At 41.2% G+C, this 17,636-nt stretch overlaps 1 protein-coding gene across 1 annotated transcript in view; it reads left to right on the top strand.

The window, feature by feature from the left end:
* The window catches only part of ddr2a (discoidin domain receptor tyrosine kinase 2a), a 29,816-nt gene that overhangs the window by 5,528 nt on the left and 6,652 nt on the right, over nucleotides 1-17,636 (top strand). Inside the window, exons 2-4 of the mRNA XM_019279161.2 lie at nucleotides 9,533-9,646; nucleotides 16,760-16,862; nucleotides 17,358-17,589. Of these exons, the coding sequence (XP_019134706.2) occupies nucleotides 9,565-9,646; nucleotides 16,760-16,862; nucleotides 17,358-17,589 (417 nt within the window). The 5' untranslated portion in view covers nucleotides 9,533-9,564. The remainder of the gene's footprint in view (nucleotides 1-9,532; nucleotides 9,647-16,759; nucleotides 16,863-17,357; nucleotides 17,590-17,636) is intronic.

The following is a 17,636-nucleotide window of genomic DNA, read 5'->3' as shown; positions in this document are numbered from 1 at the left end:
GCTTCTTGGCGTGAACCGGTGTTTTTCCAATCTGACAGTGTAGCTGTAAAGTTCAGGGCCTGGATATTCAATCAAAATGGTTTTCGAGTCAAAAAGATTTTTTTCAGTCTACTCTCCTTACATAACAAACACAACCCTTGTCATTGCACGGTATTCACGATGAACAGTTACGACTCTTTCTTGAAATGTTTAGTAGATTTCGCAGGTCGATAAAACACATTACTTAATCTGTCCGTGAGTATTTACGGGTTCTCACTTTTCTGTCTCCCTCGTGGACGCTAAACATCAGCTGGTAGCCTTTACGAGCACCTGCACGCTGCTGTCCTCGGGCGACTAAAGGTCCCAAATGGCACCACCTGTGAGGGGCTACAACAGGTGTGCTCCTGCTGGAGAACTGTCATTTCAAGTGTGAAAGACAGACATTAAACCTTAACCTCTGCTTCATTACATATCGTAGGGAGTCATTACAGTGAGTGCGTCCTTTATGTGCCACCTTTAAGCCCCCATGTCAGCTCCTGCGGTGCTTAGCTCTGACCTGCTTGTAAATTTCTCTGCAGAAGGTTCAACAGATGGATTTGAAGCAAAGCAGCCAAGCCCGTGAAGCAGTACACGACCTTAACTTTTCAGCTTTTGGTTTTATGTTACTGTAAAACTATTGCTTACGAAGCAAAGTTTTGTCTTTATCCACTCTATCATAGAGCAACAGTCAAACTCCTGCCTTGTATATCATTACATGTGCATACGTGGTGTAAGATATCCTATAATTAAAGAGTGTAGACTGGAACGCTTCTCCCCAGGTGTCACATCTTCCCACACAATAGAGTATTGTTTGCACAGTTTTCTCTTCCAGTCAAGAAAATTTAATTACGTGTGTGTGTGTGTGTGTGTGTGTGTGTGTGTGTGTGTGTGTACATGGTTCCACCTGGGTCTGATTGAGAAATGTGATTCAGATTTCATGCATTCCCATAAAAATAAAATATCTGTGATGCTATGTTACAGCCTTTAGGGAGAAACAAGAGGATATAATAGAAAGCACATGTGGATGGTTATGGTGCGGAGAGTTACGGGCACACTATAGCAATCAAGCCCAGCACCAACAGTGCACATAAACACACACACACGCCCTTATACGTATATATACTGTATATGCAGTTTATAGTTATGAGGCCTCCAGGCTGGATTTTCTTGTTCGAGGAAGCAGATATGTTTGTTGTTGTTGGTGTTATTTGACTTCTGTGTATCTTTGCTATTACTTACTCAACATTTTTATTTTATTTTGGATGTTCACATCATCTGAAGTGAACTGTGGTAATTACAAACAGTTCTACGCGTGTATCTGTTAGGATTACATTACCATTACATCAAGCAGGTGCAACAACACAAGACATAGCAGCTGGCTAATATTACTTCAACAGCAAGAAGCCCAGCTCTGTGTCTTTCAGCCTTTTGTTTCATGAAGCTCAGACAATCCCGGATTTATTCTTGTCTGGCAGCTTCTTGTTTGGTCACTCTCTCCTTTTCTTCGTTGGATTTTCTTCTGTCAATTTCCTCTTCTGTCTTTTTTTGCCTCTGTCATAATGTCCATAGAGGCTGCAGAGCACGATTACATTGCAGCTCATTATTCACCCACCACATGCCTGAAATCTTCCTCTTTCCTGATGGTCCAAAACACCTGTGGTACAAACACTCAACACACTCCAGGTGCTCTGAACTCACAGTCCTCATAGCCCTGTTAACTAACTGAGCCAACATCAGCTAACAGCAGCTGCAGTTCACTTTACTGTACATCAGAGGGAAAACACTGAGGTTAGAATTGATGTAGACTCTTAGTTTTGTCAAGTTAAAAAACTCACATCTATGTTTAGCAGAAATGATTGCCTGTGTTTGGACCTTTGACCTCTCTCTGGAGGTCGATAACACCAAATCCAAGACAGATTTCGGGTGGCTGGATGATGAAGCGTGCAGTTGTTCTTGAGTCTTTTAACCTCCACCTGGTCGCCGCTTACTCGTCTCGTGTAAAGCAACGAGTGTTGACGCTGCTGTGTGTTTTTGTGTGTGCATGTGAGAGAGACCGAGGCAGGGAAACAGAGTCGGGTTAACCCGTGTGTTGACTTTACAGGCTTTCCCAGGGTGCAGGAGCTGGTGGTACACCAAGGCTGCTCTGTGTGCTGTGTGCTCGACCCTCCCAAGAAAAATCTGATTATTTATACAAACAAGAAAGCCTGGGAAAACAAAATAAAACCGCTGTCCTGTTTGCAATGTGAGAGTTCTGCTGGAGGACAGCGGTTAGTCTGAGGTTGTAAGACGAGTAACCATATAGAGGTAGAGGAAGTCTTCTTCATATCGTTTTAAAGTCGCAAATTATTTGTCCTGTGATTCACACAAATGTGGAAACTCATCTTCAACCTAAACATAGTCACTCATAGTCATTCAAAAATGTAGGTACAGCATCTGTGTGTGTTTCTTGGTTGAGCTCTGTGGGCTGGTGGGTTTCTGAGGGGGAATATCTGTCCTTCACCACTTCCTGAACTAGCCAAGAGGGAGCTGATATTTATGGGACACAGACTTTTTTCTTTTTTTTTCCCCCCCCTGAGGAGCCGAAATTCAAGTCAATAGTCGTTCTATTCAGCAACATCCTGCTCCAAGCTGATACAATAAACTCTGCTTGCCGCCTATCAACATTTGGAGTTTAGAATAACGTGTCTGAAGTGAAAGTTTGTTCTTTTCTGTAATATTTCATGTCTGTCCAGTCCAGCTTACATATCTTTGAATATATCTGGAGACACACATTAGTCTGGAGCGAGTAACTGACATGTTAGATATTGTGTTAACGTAAAGTGACATGCCATAACTCCCACTGCTACAGCAGGTACCAGTAATTTGCCTTCACATTCGGTAACATGCACCACATATGGTTTTATTTTTAAACGTGATCTTCTGGGAGAAAGTAACAGCAGTGAACGTCTGTCGTGCTAAAATATAGGGTTGGGTATGAAAAGATTTTTAGATACAGAAAGGTAGATTGACAGTTGATTATTAATACAAGTATGCTTACACAGACATTTATTATTTAACACATATGCATCCTATTTAAAGGGCCTGTGTGTAGGATTTAATGGTGGTGTAAGAGCTGCATTGCAACCCCCTTGCCTCACTCTCACCCTACCTAAAGTGAAGTAGAAATTAGCGGTGAATGTGTGTCTTCGTATTTGTGATCATACACAAATTAAAACATAGTTGTGCATATTATTCTCCATTTCTTCCTCTTTGATATTAGATTATATTGCTAGATGGCTGGTTCAAGTCCAGCTCGGACCACGTGGACTGGTAGCTGGAGAAGCCGGTGAAACTGTGCGCTGCTGAGGAGTCTTTGAGCAAGACACTGAATCCAAAACTGCTCCCAGGGTGCCACTATGTGGCTGTCCATCACAGGCATGAAAATGTGGTCGTATTATAATTTTTTAATAAAATTCTTCTTATAAATAGTGACTGTGTACACTACACTACGGTCGACTAAATGGTTTGCGCTCAGATGTAGACTGCAAACACATCATGATTATGATCAGACGTTGTACTCCAATCACATGTTGAATACATAGTACGTACACACAGATGTGCTAAAAACACACATTATGACAGAGATATTGTTTGTACAAACTCAGAGTGACGGTCCGCTCAGGAGCCTCCTCAGGCCACTTCATGGTTAAAAATGTCATATTTAACTTTGGAACAAAAAAAGTTTTTTTTCCTGTCGCTCAGTGAAATATGTCAGAATATATGAGGCCAACTTTCCTTCATGAGTTCTTGCCCAGACATTTATAACATATAGTCTGGAGGTACAGCACGGTAAAGGTGGGACCTGTGCTCTGTTACGTCTCTGTCATTTCTTCACAGTTACAAACTGGTGATTTTTATTTCTTCTTTCGTTCTTCATTCTCTAATAATCTTATTTTGTATTTTCTTTATAAGTTATATCTTTTGAAAAGTGTCACACATGAGTCTCTATTCTAAATGTTTTGATAACTTTGTACACTTTCAAGTTTATTTTCCGTTCCTTTTCTGAAAGCATTTCAAAGTGTCAGGCGACCTGACTTTGGTTTATTTTGATAATGTGACCCCGGAGGGTGCTGTGTTGTGGTATAGATGTTCATGAAGGTTAGCTCTGTATGAAAAAGATCAGACAGTTGTGATTTTAAGATTATTTTTTGGGCTTTTGAACCTTTATTTGAGAGTGACAGTTGAAGAGTGACAGGAAGGTAAAGAGAGAGAGACAGAGGGAGAAAGGGCCACAGGTTGGAATCAAGCCACGGCTGCTGTGGCAAGGACTGGTTGGGCGCTCCAGAGTTTAGTATATTTGACTTTAAGATTTTGAGTCAACAGTCACACTAGAGGCTCTGTGAGGCCGTACGTACCAATGGCAGTATAAAGAATGGACACCATATGTGTGACGTCACCCACATGTTTTTGAAGAGCCATTTTGAAGCTCAAAATGTGGCTCAATTATCAATTTAAAGTATGTAGGCTTTGGAAAGTGGCTAAACTGCATGAAATGTTGTGTGAAAATATGGAAGTCTTTAAAAAAGACCTTTAGAGGCTTTTCCAAAACATTTTAGGATTTATAAAATGTATTATTTAAGACATGTTTCTTACCCTTTGTTTTATCCCCAGAGTTAAAGTTGCAAAGATGAGCTCTAAGCCATTTTCGGTATTGTTATACTTGGCTATATTATGAGTGTACAGTAGGTTCAATACTGGAAATGTTCTAGTCTAGATCATAGTTTAGTGACTGTTAAAACGTTGAGATGGATTTCCTGTGTATCAGTTGTGTTGCCACTGCCTCCTCTAGTTCCAGATGTGTTCTCAATACCTGTATGAAGTGAACAGCTGTTATTCCACCACTGGACTCTGTTACTGTAACATCGGATCAGTCAGCAGCACTGGAGACGCAGGCACAGGTTCACAGCTCTGGAAATTTCTCTCCGGTCTCGTCTTACAGGAACACAGCAGGAAAAACTTATTCATGTCCTATCTCGTGTCTATTCCAGGATTTTTTCCTTTTCACTTTCAAAGACATATTTTAAACTTTTGAAGGAAAACTGTAATAAGCTTAAGAAAGCATCAAATCATCCAACGGGTTCAATTTCAACATTCAAAAGTGTCAGTCGACTTTTATTTATTATGCTCTCATCATCATCAACCTTGAGTTTTTCCACACAAAGTTCATAAGTTGTCTCGTTACATAACAAACTTTATTCTGGCAATCGTTTCGTACAAGTGAGTGCAACTTTATGTTCGAAAAAGCGAATATTGCTCTACATCTCGCAGTAATACGGATTATTCTGCACTGAAAACACAAGCTGTAACAGTAAAAGAGAGATGGGGGGATAGGAGACAGAGGACCGCAATGAGGACCAGCTGCACAAACCCTTCAGTGGTGAATTTATTCTCATAGCTCCTGAGAGACGGAGCAGGAAAAAGACAGGAGATCTAGGTCACATAGCCTCCCGCACCTGTATATCAGAACACAGAGATATACAAAAAGTTTGAACTTTGGGATTTGTTAATTAGCATGCAGGAGAATATACACAGCACAGTGAATAAGTAATGCTTCGAGGGTTTTTGAATTTTCCTAACTTGAGGTGAAATTATGGAAACAAATGTCTCCTTCCAGATACTAAATGTGACATTTTACTGCAAATTAAACATCCAGCAGCGACCAGCAACAGGCAGAGTTTGGTTTGGATATCACTCGTCTGAGGTCAAGTCTGCTCTCATCTGTCACCACGGTGACCAGGTAAACTTGGTCCATCTACTTTTATGTGATGAGCTCACCCTCCAACGAACCAATGCACACAGTCCAACATAAACAAGGAGAGTCACTGGAGGGGTGATAGGACGGGGGGAAAGGATGAGTGCTCTGTATAAGGGGGAGTAAAGATGCCATTCTGGGCTTTCAAAACAGGGCGAAGGCATGTATTTGATACAGACGACACAAACCAAGCGACAACCTCCGTGGCTGTGAAGTAAAGCCAATGCAGAAGTGCCAAAAACTGCAGTTCCTCAAACGTCCACCTGAGGCTGGCTACAGAACGAGTCAGTCTCCATAAGCCTCCATAATAAAATGTGCAACTTCACAGCAGAAATAAACATGTTTACAGCCTGGTACAAAAAACAGTTTTGGTCCCTATAGCTAATTTCCCTGTTCATGACAACTGTATTGAGTCTGAATTTTTATTTAACTTGCCCGTTGAAGTCTTAAGTTATGCATAATTATAGTGTGGCCGCTTTTATTTACAGGTTGTTTGAGCAACCAGGCATCATTCATCCTGCCAGATGATCATTTTTAGCAGAGTTGTAGCAGCATTACTGCAGCTAAAGCAATCTAGCCAGTGGATGTGTTCATGTAAACAAATTAGGTGTGAGAGTATCCTTAGATTTGACTTTTACACACACGTTTTCTCAACATCCATGTTTGCTTAGTGTTTCATTTTCCATCAACACAGTTTGTCAAAGCTGCTTTTGACCATCTGAACGCTCATAAAAACCTCTTTACCACAATTTGAATGAACCACCCGGGACACTTTTTATGCCTCTGCCTTGAAATACTTTGCATTCATCAATCTAACGAGACTAAAATACTTGGGTGTTCATGACTCTGTGATGCTCATACAATGCATACCAGAAAACAAAATTACTGCTAAAAAAATGGAGATTGCTAGTCTTAGATCTTTAACGCTTTGAACAAAACCCAATGTTTGATGTGAGGGTGGCGTCTGAGGAATGGCCATGTTGTTATCTGATTTAAACAGGTTTTTCTCAGTGTGTAGTAAAATGTTGACTGACTCGTGCTTTGGAAAATTGTAAGCAGTAATGTCAAATGTATGCGATTTGGAGTAAATTGGCTAAAACATTTAAACACACCAGTACGGTCCTCTGAGAGTCTCCAAATGTAGAACCAAAGGTCAGTTCCCGATACAACACAGGCAGCCTTTACATAAACGTTCTCCAGCACATGGTAAACACATTTTTTGACTTCCAAATGCACACAAACCATCAGGTGTTTGTGTTTCATTAGCTATGAAAAACTAAGAGGAGTTAAGCTTAGTAAAGAGGTCTCAGTGGGAAGTGGCTGTAACCTGAAGCTACAGGAAATGGAAGTTTAAGAAAAAAAAAGCTATAAGATTATGTGTGAAGGCACAATGAAAGAAGCAAGTCAGACCGTAATTAGTGTCACAAAATTCAGTGGGTTGGACCATCAACACTGATCGCACGTGATTAGTTTGAGGTCGTTTTTACTACAGGACGAAAGGACTCTTAACTCAACAGTTACAAGAGTAACTGAGAATCAATTATTTTATCCACATTATCTTTGGAAGAACAAACAAACCATACACTCTAAGAAAAATGTGTTCTTGGTAAGTGATCTGGAGCACTTTTAATAGCAGTTTTCTCTTTTTTTTTTAAATGTATACACAACTCAAACTGTTACTTTAAGTACTTATTAATGACACTGACATGGTTTTGATAACCACTGTGAAATAACAAGTAGTTTTAGTCAAAAGGTTTTCTGTTTTTTTAGAAATGTATACAAAACTCTGTAAAATAACAGATATTTTCCGCAAACTAACAACCAAACTGTTATTCTAAGTATTATGCCAATCACTGACATTAGTTAATCAACATGTTATCTGCTTTCTTAAATTACATTCAAATTCATGTCAGATAATAATAAAAATCTGTCAATAAATATGTTTATTTCAGGGAACGTCTGTAAAACTGTTTTTCTCTGCAAAATCTTTACTGAAAATATAAGTAGAATTACAGTTTATGACATCCGTCATTTTACCGTTTTTACCATTTGGCTGCTATATGCTGAACTTGATAAGAAGTTGTTCTTTGAAGAACCAATAGCTGAAATGTTCCTTGCAGAACTGAAAAAGATCTCACCATGGAAAAACCACTTTAAGTTCTAACTCAAACCATTATTTTTAACGGTGTAACTATCAGTGTTTTCCCAACTCATTTTTCATATTTCCAAATGCACGTCCTGTCATTGTAGCCAGGCAATGTGGAAAGCTGAGGAGATTTGGGCATGAGCTCAAAATCAACACGTCTGGACTTGTTTCCCATAGACAGAACGTGAACCTGCACTTCATATATGTCAGAGGTTAATTTGGACCGAACTGGAGCGTTAGCAGACAAAGTTACCACCGACGGAGATCCCCTGTTGAATATAAGCAATGGGAGAGATGCACAGAGTTGATGTTTTAGGACTAGGACAATACTGTACAGTCACAGACATGAGTATGTGAATGAAGGCCTGCACTGTAGTCCTATTGACCAGACCGGAGCACTGCACTGTGCTGCACTGATCTTTCTGTTATTTCAACGGGGGAAACGTCAGGAAAATGTTGTTTTTGGCCAGTGATGAAGACCAGGAAACGTCTGATACACACACACTGATGTCTCTCTGTGAAAATTCCCACAGTGCTCTGGTAGTTTTGTTTTGTGTCATGTGTAATCGGGGTTTAGATAACCCTTCTTTGGTTGATATCTTTTACTATTTACATGAGAGCTGTAGTACAAAGCCTGCACTACAAGAAAGATTAAGATGATGGCTACAGGAGTCCGAAAGCATCAGAAAACAATAAAAAATGAACACATCTAGATTTTTCTTTCTCTCTTGTTTCTCATTTGTTGCACAGTTTTGTTACATAAGACGTGATTAACATGGTGTGAACAATAAAACTAACCTCAGTTATGTAACAGAGACTTTGTGCAGCAGTAAAAAAAGTGCCCCATGCTGGTTTCTCAGGGTTGTTAACTCGGCCATGATCAGATAACTACACTAAGCTGTTCAAGTGAAGCAAACTAACTGTTGCTTAATGTGAAAACTGCTAAAGCGTATAACTGCACAGATCCTGTTGTACCGGGGGGGGTTTATGCATTTAACTTGTTTGTTTGATTTTTTTTTTTTAACTTTGTGAAGTCACATCATAGATGAAACGCGGATAGAAACCAGTTGAAACTAGTTGTTTTGCTCCGCTGTTGGACTAAAGTGGTCAGTTGGAGGCGTCTTGTTGGCGCTGCGTCTGTCCAGCTGAAGTCATGTCTGTGACTCAGTGTTTCAACGTCTCTTTCTCCTCTCCCTCCATCATTTGTCCCTTTACTTCCTCATTCATCATTTGTTCCTACAATTAGTGCATTATGTAAAATTATATTTAAAAAAAAAAATGAACTGAGGGCTATTCTGTCTTGCATGGCTGATATTGAAATATCACCACAGTTAGAGTTTAATAGGCCTTCTCCCAGAGAGCGATAAAGCACTAAATAAATGGAAAATTGTCTTTTATTGAGTGAAATAAAAACACGCTTCCAATTAAACTCCAATTTTCCTCTTGTATATCCAAACAAATGTTTGGTTCCCATGAATACAGAGGAGCAAATACGAAATAAAATGAGCTATTTCTTACTGTTTGTACTGTGTGTGCCACATTTAAGTAACCCGGTGTGTCCCCGTCTTTTCTTTCAGATCGGAAGCCTGTCTCTGTGCATGTGTCTGGGATGAAGCACCTGTGGGACATTCACTACCTCCTGCTCGTCCTCCTCCACCTGTTAGGAGCCGTCACATCACAGGTCAACCCAGGTCTGTGCTGCCATGAGAGGAAGCGAATTACAGTACATCTCCTGTTTTACTGTGCTGTGATTTAGGTGTCTCTGACTGCAGTGAGATCATATTCAAGAGTTTGTGAATACTATAAAATGACTTTTGTGAGTTTTGGGTAGTGTTTTTGGATTTGGTGCTCCAGTCCAGACTGTGACTGATTCGGATTTTGGATAAGCGCTGCTTTGTGGGAGCCCTGTGGTCACCTCTCTCTGGTTTGGCCTCTTTGATCCCAGCATGCATGCCTTTCTCCAGCTCTCCCTCCACTGTGCGGGTGGTTTTTGTGATGTCAATGAAAAGGGACCAATAATTTTTTTTACAAGGAAATAGAGTAGCAGCATTTGGAGCGTCAAATAGGAACCAAAGAGAGGTTTTTGGTTATTGTTGAAATCGTAGAAACGCAGCAGATATTTGCCAGTAAAAACTCTGATCTGGCTACTGTTTACGACTTTAGTCTCAAAGCTTCTGTCATCGGGGTGAGTTTTCTTTATTGTTGAAAGGATAATGAACGACGTACTCGGATCTAAATGGTGATTAATGATGGTACTGTCAGAGAGGTTCAACAGAGTCTACAGGTCATACTGACCTCACTCTGCCAAGCAGTGCTTAAAAAGAAAGAAATAACAGTGGAAAAAAAAAAATGCCCCATCACTTCCACATCCTCCCGCCTTACTCCAGCCCACTTCCACTTTCAAAATAAAACTTGACGTTATGTTCTGCACTGTTACACAGCTGCTAATCCAATTTCATTTTTTTTTGAGGATGCACGAAAATAAAAAAAAACAAACATGAGGTCATGATGACAGGCCTGGGGGGTTTCCTGCCCTCTCAAACAGAGAACAGTCGACAGTGTTGAAAACAAGGAAACAAAAAGTTATGTTTAAACCTACTTTTGCTGTTGCGCACACGCTCAAAAACTTGCCTTTCCCTGTTCGGCATTCATTCGTTCTTGGTGCCAAAGACAGTATAAAAAAGAGAGCAGCGAGATTTATAAGGAGCTTAAATAAAAAAACGAGGGATGAAATGGAGAGGGTGAGTGAGATAGAGATCACAGAGAGTTTATAGGAGGAGTTTTCAAGTAAAACAGTGTGTGCACGCTGTGGTTACTTTCATGCGTCTCCTCACATATATATATATATACTGTATATTAATAGCTACATTTCTGAGCTATTTAACCAGATGTGAATGTAACATAGGATGCTTCAAACATTTCACATTTTCGTTTTTTTCCCCCCTTCCAAACTTTGTTTATTGGAAAAACAACAGCAAAAGAAACTTAGAAGAGCGACTTAGAGAGAGAAGAGAAACACAGGCACATCAGTCAGGTAATAGTAAACTGCAATATTCATAGCAACAGACATCCCAAGTCAGAGTAGCGGCATGTAACTCTCATCACAACAGAAATAACATTTCTACCTCTCTTAGCTGCTTCAGTCGTGTCAGTCAGGGGTGAGTGGAAGATCTGTCTCCTTAACGAATTGAAGGAATGGGCCCCATAATTTTCCAAATTTACTGGAGCAGGCAGTTAAAGACGGTCTAATTTTCTCCAACTTAAGAAAATAAAGGGTGTCTCTAATCCAGTGGGCGTGACAGGGCGGTATCGTTGATTTCCAATTAATTACAATTAATCTTCTGGCTTGCGAGGTAGCAAAAGCAAGTACATCCTTTTTGGACTTTTCACATTTTCTACAGAAACATTTCAACTGTGGATATTTTTACGAGCCATCTTCTCAACTACACTTAATTAAGGATTTGAGTGTTTTGACCATTGTGGGAAGAGCTTTCTTTGCTCGTCTGTCTTCTTGCTGTGTTTTTGTGAATGTGTGTGCAGTGTGTCGAGTGTGTTTGTGTGCCTTTGCTCGCATGCATATACCCGCATGCACACGCATACTGTGGATCCAGCTATCCCACTGGAGTCTGTGGCTAATGCATACCAGACATTCTGACAGCAGGAAAGTCCATTGAAATAGGCTCTGTCTTTCTCCCCAGCACTTGTGTGTGTGTGTGTATGTGCGTGTGTGGTGTGTATTTCCCAGTATTTGACCACTCATAAGTCATGGAAAGGACTCTTTGTGCATCTGATTCATGGTCAAAGTTCAACAAGTTCACCATTCAAGTCAAAAGTTTCTCTCTAATCTGACCCGCGGGATTTCTCCCATTAAACCACCAGCGATTATTTGAAAAAGAACAATCACCTCCAGTGTCACTAAGAGCTCAAATCTCAACCTGCTCTCATATACGGAGGCAAGATATATCCAGCTATAACTCTGTCTCATGCTTTAGTTCTGCTGCATTGAGAAGAGGGTCATTTTTCCACAGTCTGGAAATATTCATGGCTGAATTTAGTAGAGCTGAGATGTTGAGTGATGCCAACTTTCCCCTGTTTAAAATTCCCAAGCAATGGAGTTATACCATCCCTGTCTTTCCCATTTTACTCGTGAGTGGGCGAACTTTATTTCACTGTGGAGAGGGGAGGAGGTGTGGACATGAGCAAAGGCCCGGGCAGAGCAGCCAAATATCAGGCGGTGCTATTATTGTGTGGGCTTCTTCACGAATGAATGAATGAGTGAATGGATAATAAACTTTCCCTCATATATGACACATGATAACATTAAAATAAATTTAAAGGGAGACTGTGTCACAAAAAACACATTCATAAGCTATAATAAAAACAGATTCATGCTCAATTTAAAAAAATGATGCTACAGTCTTAGTTGTGCTGTGTCTGAAATCGGATACATGAGTACAGTTCTTGGCGTAGTGTTTATTTGCGTAATTTTGACCGGGAAGTGTTCGAGTATGGTCGTTGTGCGCTTACAGGAAATGACGATTGCAACATTTTATTGCTTCTTCTTTGCCAAATTGCAACTTGGTAGAGCATTACTGGCAAAAACATCAATATAAAATGATTGCAACTGCCTCGGCTGCAGTAGCTTCCTCAGCCACCGGTGATCTGTCCCCTTTTGCCATTGAGCCAAAATGGCGACCATTGAGGGCGAGAAGTGTCCAGCGTTCCAAAGTCAACTCTTTGTCTGTTATGAGTGCACTGCATTTTGCTATAATTGACAGTGTGAATGCACATATGCATGCATAAGATGGAAAATCTATGTGTCAAAGTTCATAAGTCAACATGTTTGTAAGAGTGACTGACATCCAGCAGCACAAAGAAAAATTAGCATTCATGAGAGTGAAGCCAAAACAATGAGCTAAAATCTGCTAACAAGCTCCACTGAGCAGATTTGAACTGCTTTTTGCAGTTGTTAATATAAAATTATTCATGACTCGATGACTCGATTTTGAGTTGTGATCATGTCATTTACACTTTCCACTGGCGAGTAAACGTTACATGGTCTGGATTTAAGATTTAATAAAGCAACACAACCAAAACTGTCATCAACGGACAGATATTATGTAGCAGATGTGGACATCAACGTTGCGTGACTACACAGCATGTATGCGTGTGTGTGTGTGTGTGTGTGTGAATGTATTTGGAGCCAGCGGTTGGACAGCAAACACTGCAGAACAAACCTGCCTTTCAGTAGTCAGGGTGCGGTAAAAATCAAGAGGTGAGAGAGAGAGGGTTTAGTCCGTTACTCCTCCATCTCTCTCTCTCTCTCTCTCTTTCTCTCCATCCCCTCCACCGCACAAGACTGGTATTTTTCCACCTTTTTCTGGGGTGATATTTTTAGACACTGTGGCTAAATGTTGAGCCTGATGGGTGGTGGTGGTGGTGGTGGCGGTGGTGTGTATGTAAGGGGGTTAATGTGTGTATGTGTGTGTGTACGTCCGAATGAACACACTCTCCTCACCCCTGGGGTCACCTCTGAGTGGGTTGGGTGGATAAATAAACACAGCAAAAACCAACATTTGGAAGAGCGGTCATACATCCGGCATGGCATACTGAAACCCGTCTCTCTGACTCTCTTGAGGATGTGGTTAAAGACCCTGATAATGACTCCTATTTACATCAATTATGTCCCGGGCATTTGCTTTGCTTTCTCCAAACTGGTGATATAGCGCTGTCTGTGTGTGTGTATCACTGTATTTTTCTGGCAAAAAATTACACAGTTTACTGTATGTCACCGCCTCATACCACATAACATCCACATAATCACCCCAGCATTTCCACTAAGAGTGCTTAGTGGAAAGTTATTTTGCCTTTTTGACGATTTTTCATCTCCAATGAAGAAAGAGAATCATTTATTGGAGATCTGCTGTTTCTCTTGAAGCAGGTTCTGACGATTTTACTACGGCTACCATACGTGCAGCTTGTGCACGGCACCTATCATTAAAATGGTTTTGTAATTATGTAGCCAACGATACCGCCAATATGAGAAGAGTATGAAGATTTCAGTTGATGTGGTCTGCTTATAGCCAAGGCGATCTGGTGCGAGGAGAGAGAAATAAGAGCGGAGTGAAAGAGGAGGTGTGTAAACCGTTTGGGGGATAAACGATGAAGTGAAGAGGGCAGCGTGGAACAAAGGTTAGCGAGGACAAGATGAAAGGAGGACAGAGGAGGCGAATGTAGACATCTGGAAGAGTTTTTGTTTGTGCCTCCTTCATGCTGTCACTGTGTCACTGCCAAGACGAAAGCCTGCATGCGTGCATGTGGTTGCGTTGCATCTACGCCTGGTTTTTGTGTGCACAGACATGTGAGCAGTGTATCAGGTCATCGGTCCCAGTCCCAAACCTCCAGGGGTTTCCACATCTTGACTTTTGAGCAAATATTTGGAGGAGATCAAGAATAGAGGAAGGGAGAATCTCATGGAGGGGAAAGAAAAAGGGACAGAGAAGGCCTTGAACCCCGAGCTCTGCTGTTGCTGGCATCTTCTCAAAGGGTTTTTCTATGAGACAAGAGGCCAGGCTAGCAGGGTCAGTCTGCCTTTAACTTCCGCCTCGAGCACCACTGAAAGCCGCAACCTAAACGCTGTCGCATACATAGAAATCACAGTTTTTCCAAAGGCTCTTTCATCCACATACCGGACTAACTAGCAGTCATATCCTGTTAGGTGGAGTTATCAATATTAGTCCAAAACACAAGATCAACCCAACCCTGTACATAACACAAGGTGGAAAAACACCCATTCATTTTAAACACACAGAAATCAGTAGTTTCTTTCAGAGCCTTGTAAAAGTTAATTGATACCATATCGGCTGTGTCACGCTCAGTTAGCCACAGAGATGAATATGGTCTGAATCACGCTGTTAACGTTTATCACCTCTCGCCACTGAGGACAGAAGAAATAAGAGAGGGGAGAGACCACACAGGAGGAGCGAGGAGAGGACAGAGAGGAGACAGAAAAGAGAAAAAAAAGGAGTGTGAGGGGGCGGAGGGCCATGCAGGAAACAGAGGGCATATTCCTTCTATTGACCACACAGTGGGGGCGTGATGGGCTCAGACCAGCCAGTTTTACCACACACACACACAGTAACTGACTCCTGTACATGTGCTTGATACCAGCACTGTTTGGACTGGCAGAGACACTGAATGGATCCAGCTTATTATTTCAATAAAGCAACCACAATTTGAGTGGAAGGAGTGTGTAGTTACTTGGATGTATGTGTGTGTGTGTGTGTGTATGTGTGTGTGTGTGTGTGTGTGTGTGTGTGTGTGTGTGTGTGTGTGTGTGTATGTGTGCAGTCCTCTCACATCACCGTCCTACCCCTTCATCCAGCACTATCCATCACGTTTTGCAAGTTTCTTGACAGAAGCTGGGAATTAAGTAGTTCTGTCTTAGAAATGTCTGAGAGCATCTGGTGAATGTTTGAGTACGGGTTTCAAATTTTCATCGCCGACCAGCGCTGTGGTTGGTCTGAGAGAAGTGAGGAGAGCCGCATGTTTGAGACTGTGATAATCCAGGTAGTCTTAAATACCGGGGGTGGAAAGAATATCCTGTTTAAATAGAAGCACTGTTAAGTAGAAGTATCAAACTCCATAAACAACAGACTACTTCTAGATTTTGACAATAAACACTGTACCAATTAACACTTTTACTTGAAGCAATAGTACAAACTGTGTATTGACAACAACAACTAAAACTAAATGAGCTGATTCTACACAGTATTTTTACAAAAAAAATTGTTGGTTTGGCAAATGTACATCTGTAACTTTCCCACCTCTGTTAAGGAGGAGCAGCTTCCCTGTTTGCTGACAACAAACTTACAAAGTAAGGAGCGTACCAATACTGTTGGCCAAGGTGGAGGCAATTGCAGTTTTTTCGCTGTAGTGTTGGGTAATTTTATACACTGTGTTATTATATTTTATATTACTGACTGACGGTTTTTAAAGTCTGAGTGTAAAATTGTTATCAAGTGGGAAAAGCAGAGTGTCACATTAATAACTTACTGAACAGGCAGGTAACCACAAAATAACAAAGGATGGTTGAGGAGTCGAGATAAAATCAAAACTAAATCTAAGAAAAGTCCATTAAAAAGAGAAGCTGGGAACAGACAAAGATGACCTACATGAAAGAGGGAGAACACATGAACTAAATGCAAGAAAGCTAATTAACTAATTAACCACAGATGACAGAAAGCAGGCGGTAAAAAGACAAAGACAGGAAGTATAGTAACACAAGGCAGCTGAGGAAAGACTTTTTCCAACATAAAACAGTAAATAACAAACCAGAAACCCAAAATATGACACCGTCAGAAATTTAGTGCAGTATAAGTATCATAAAATGCCACAAATTTTTCAGTACTTGATAAATAAATGTACTTACACTTCCTACCATTCCATCTTGAACCAAACTGGAGGCCATCTTCCCTTCAGGAGAAATCATTTTCACAGGAAACCAAATGAAATCTCAGTATGCTGAATGCGTCATAACAGCACAATCAAAGGCTTTTGTGTAATTTTTTGGCCTTTCTAAAACTGCACAATCAAAAACGGATTTACACAAGTTAAACTAGAACTACTGCTTTCAGAATTTACACAAAACAAACACAGATAAACAAAAAAAAAGATACTCATTAACAACGCCGCTTGTAATTAGTCAATCACCTCTTTGTGTGTTTACGTCTAAACAAACATCGGGGTGGATGTTTTACGTCATGTGTTTATTTCTTCTAATCGAGCGTGTTGTCGTGTCTCAGGTGTGTGTCGGTATCCTCTGGGCATGTCAGGAGGGCAGATACAGGACGAGGACATCTCTGCCTCCAGCCAGTGGTCCGAATCCACCGCCGCTAGATATGGCAGGTAGGTCTCATACACACACTGTAACACACACACACACACTGTCAGACACATGCTTTAGTGTATGTTTACCCTGATAATGAGTGTGTGTGGGTGGTTTATTCTGTAAGGTGCCTGTGCCTGTATATTTGCAGTAAACCGCAAACTGGGGTATCAGTTCGACTTACAGCCACATGATTAAGGAGGCGTGTGTGCATGCGTGTGTGTGTGTGTGTGTGTGTGCAGAAAAACTTGGGTGGCCTTCAGTAAGTATCAGGATAATGACGTAATACACTTTCCCCATCCATCCTGGCTGTGTTTTCAGTCCTGCCCAGCTCCCCCACCCCACACCCTTGCCAGCTCCTTGCCCAAAATTAACACTTTAAGATGAATTTACGACGCCGGCTGTCACCGAGGTGTTTTTATAACAGGCTATAAAGAACCCTCACTTTCCTCTCACCTTTTCCTCTTCATCCTGTCCTAATTTTTCTTCTTCCTTCCCTGCTGTAATTCTCCCAGGTTGGACTTTGAGGAGGGCGATGGCGCGTGGTGTCCAGAGATAACAGTGGAGCCAGACAGCCTGAAGGAGTTTCTCCAGATCGACCTGCGCTCCCTCCATTTCATCACCCTTGTGGGCACCCAGGGTCGTCACGCGGGAGGCATCGGTAATGAGTTCGCCCAAATGTACAAGATTAAGTACAGCCGGGATGGAAGCCGCTGGATCTCGTGGAGAAACAGGCAGGGCAAACAGGTCAGTCATCATTTAAAGCTTTACACCAGCTGGGGTGTAACCCACAC

This window comes from Larimichthys crocea, chromosome XVII (genome assembly GCF_000972845.2).
Source record: "Larimichthys crocea isolate SSNF chromosome XVII, L_crocea_2.0, whole genome shotgun sequence".
Lineage (NCBI taxonomy): Eukaryota > Metazoa > Chordata > Actinopteri > Sciaenidae > Larimichthys > Larimichthys crocea.
Note: the sequence above shows the minus strand (reverse complement) of the source record. Positions and strands in the feature narration are given on the sequence as shown.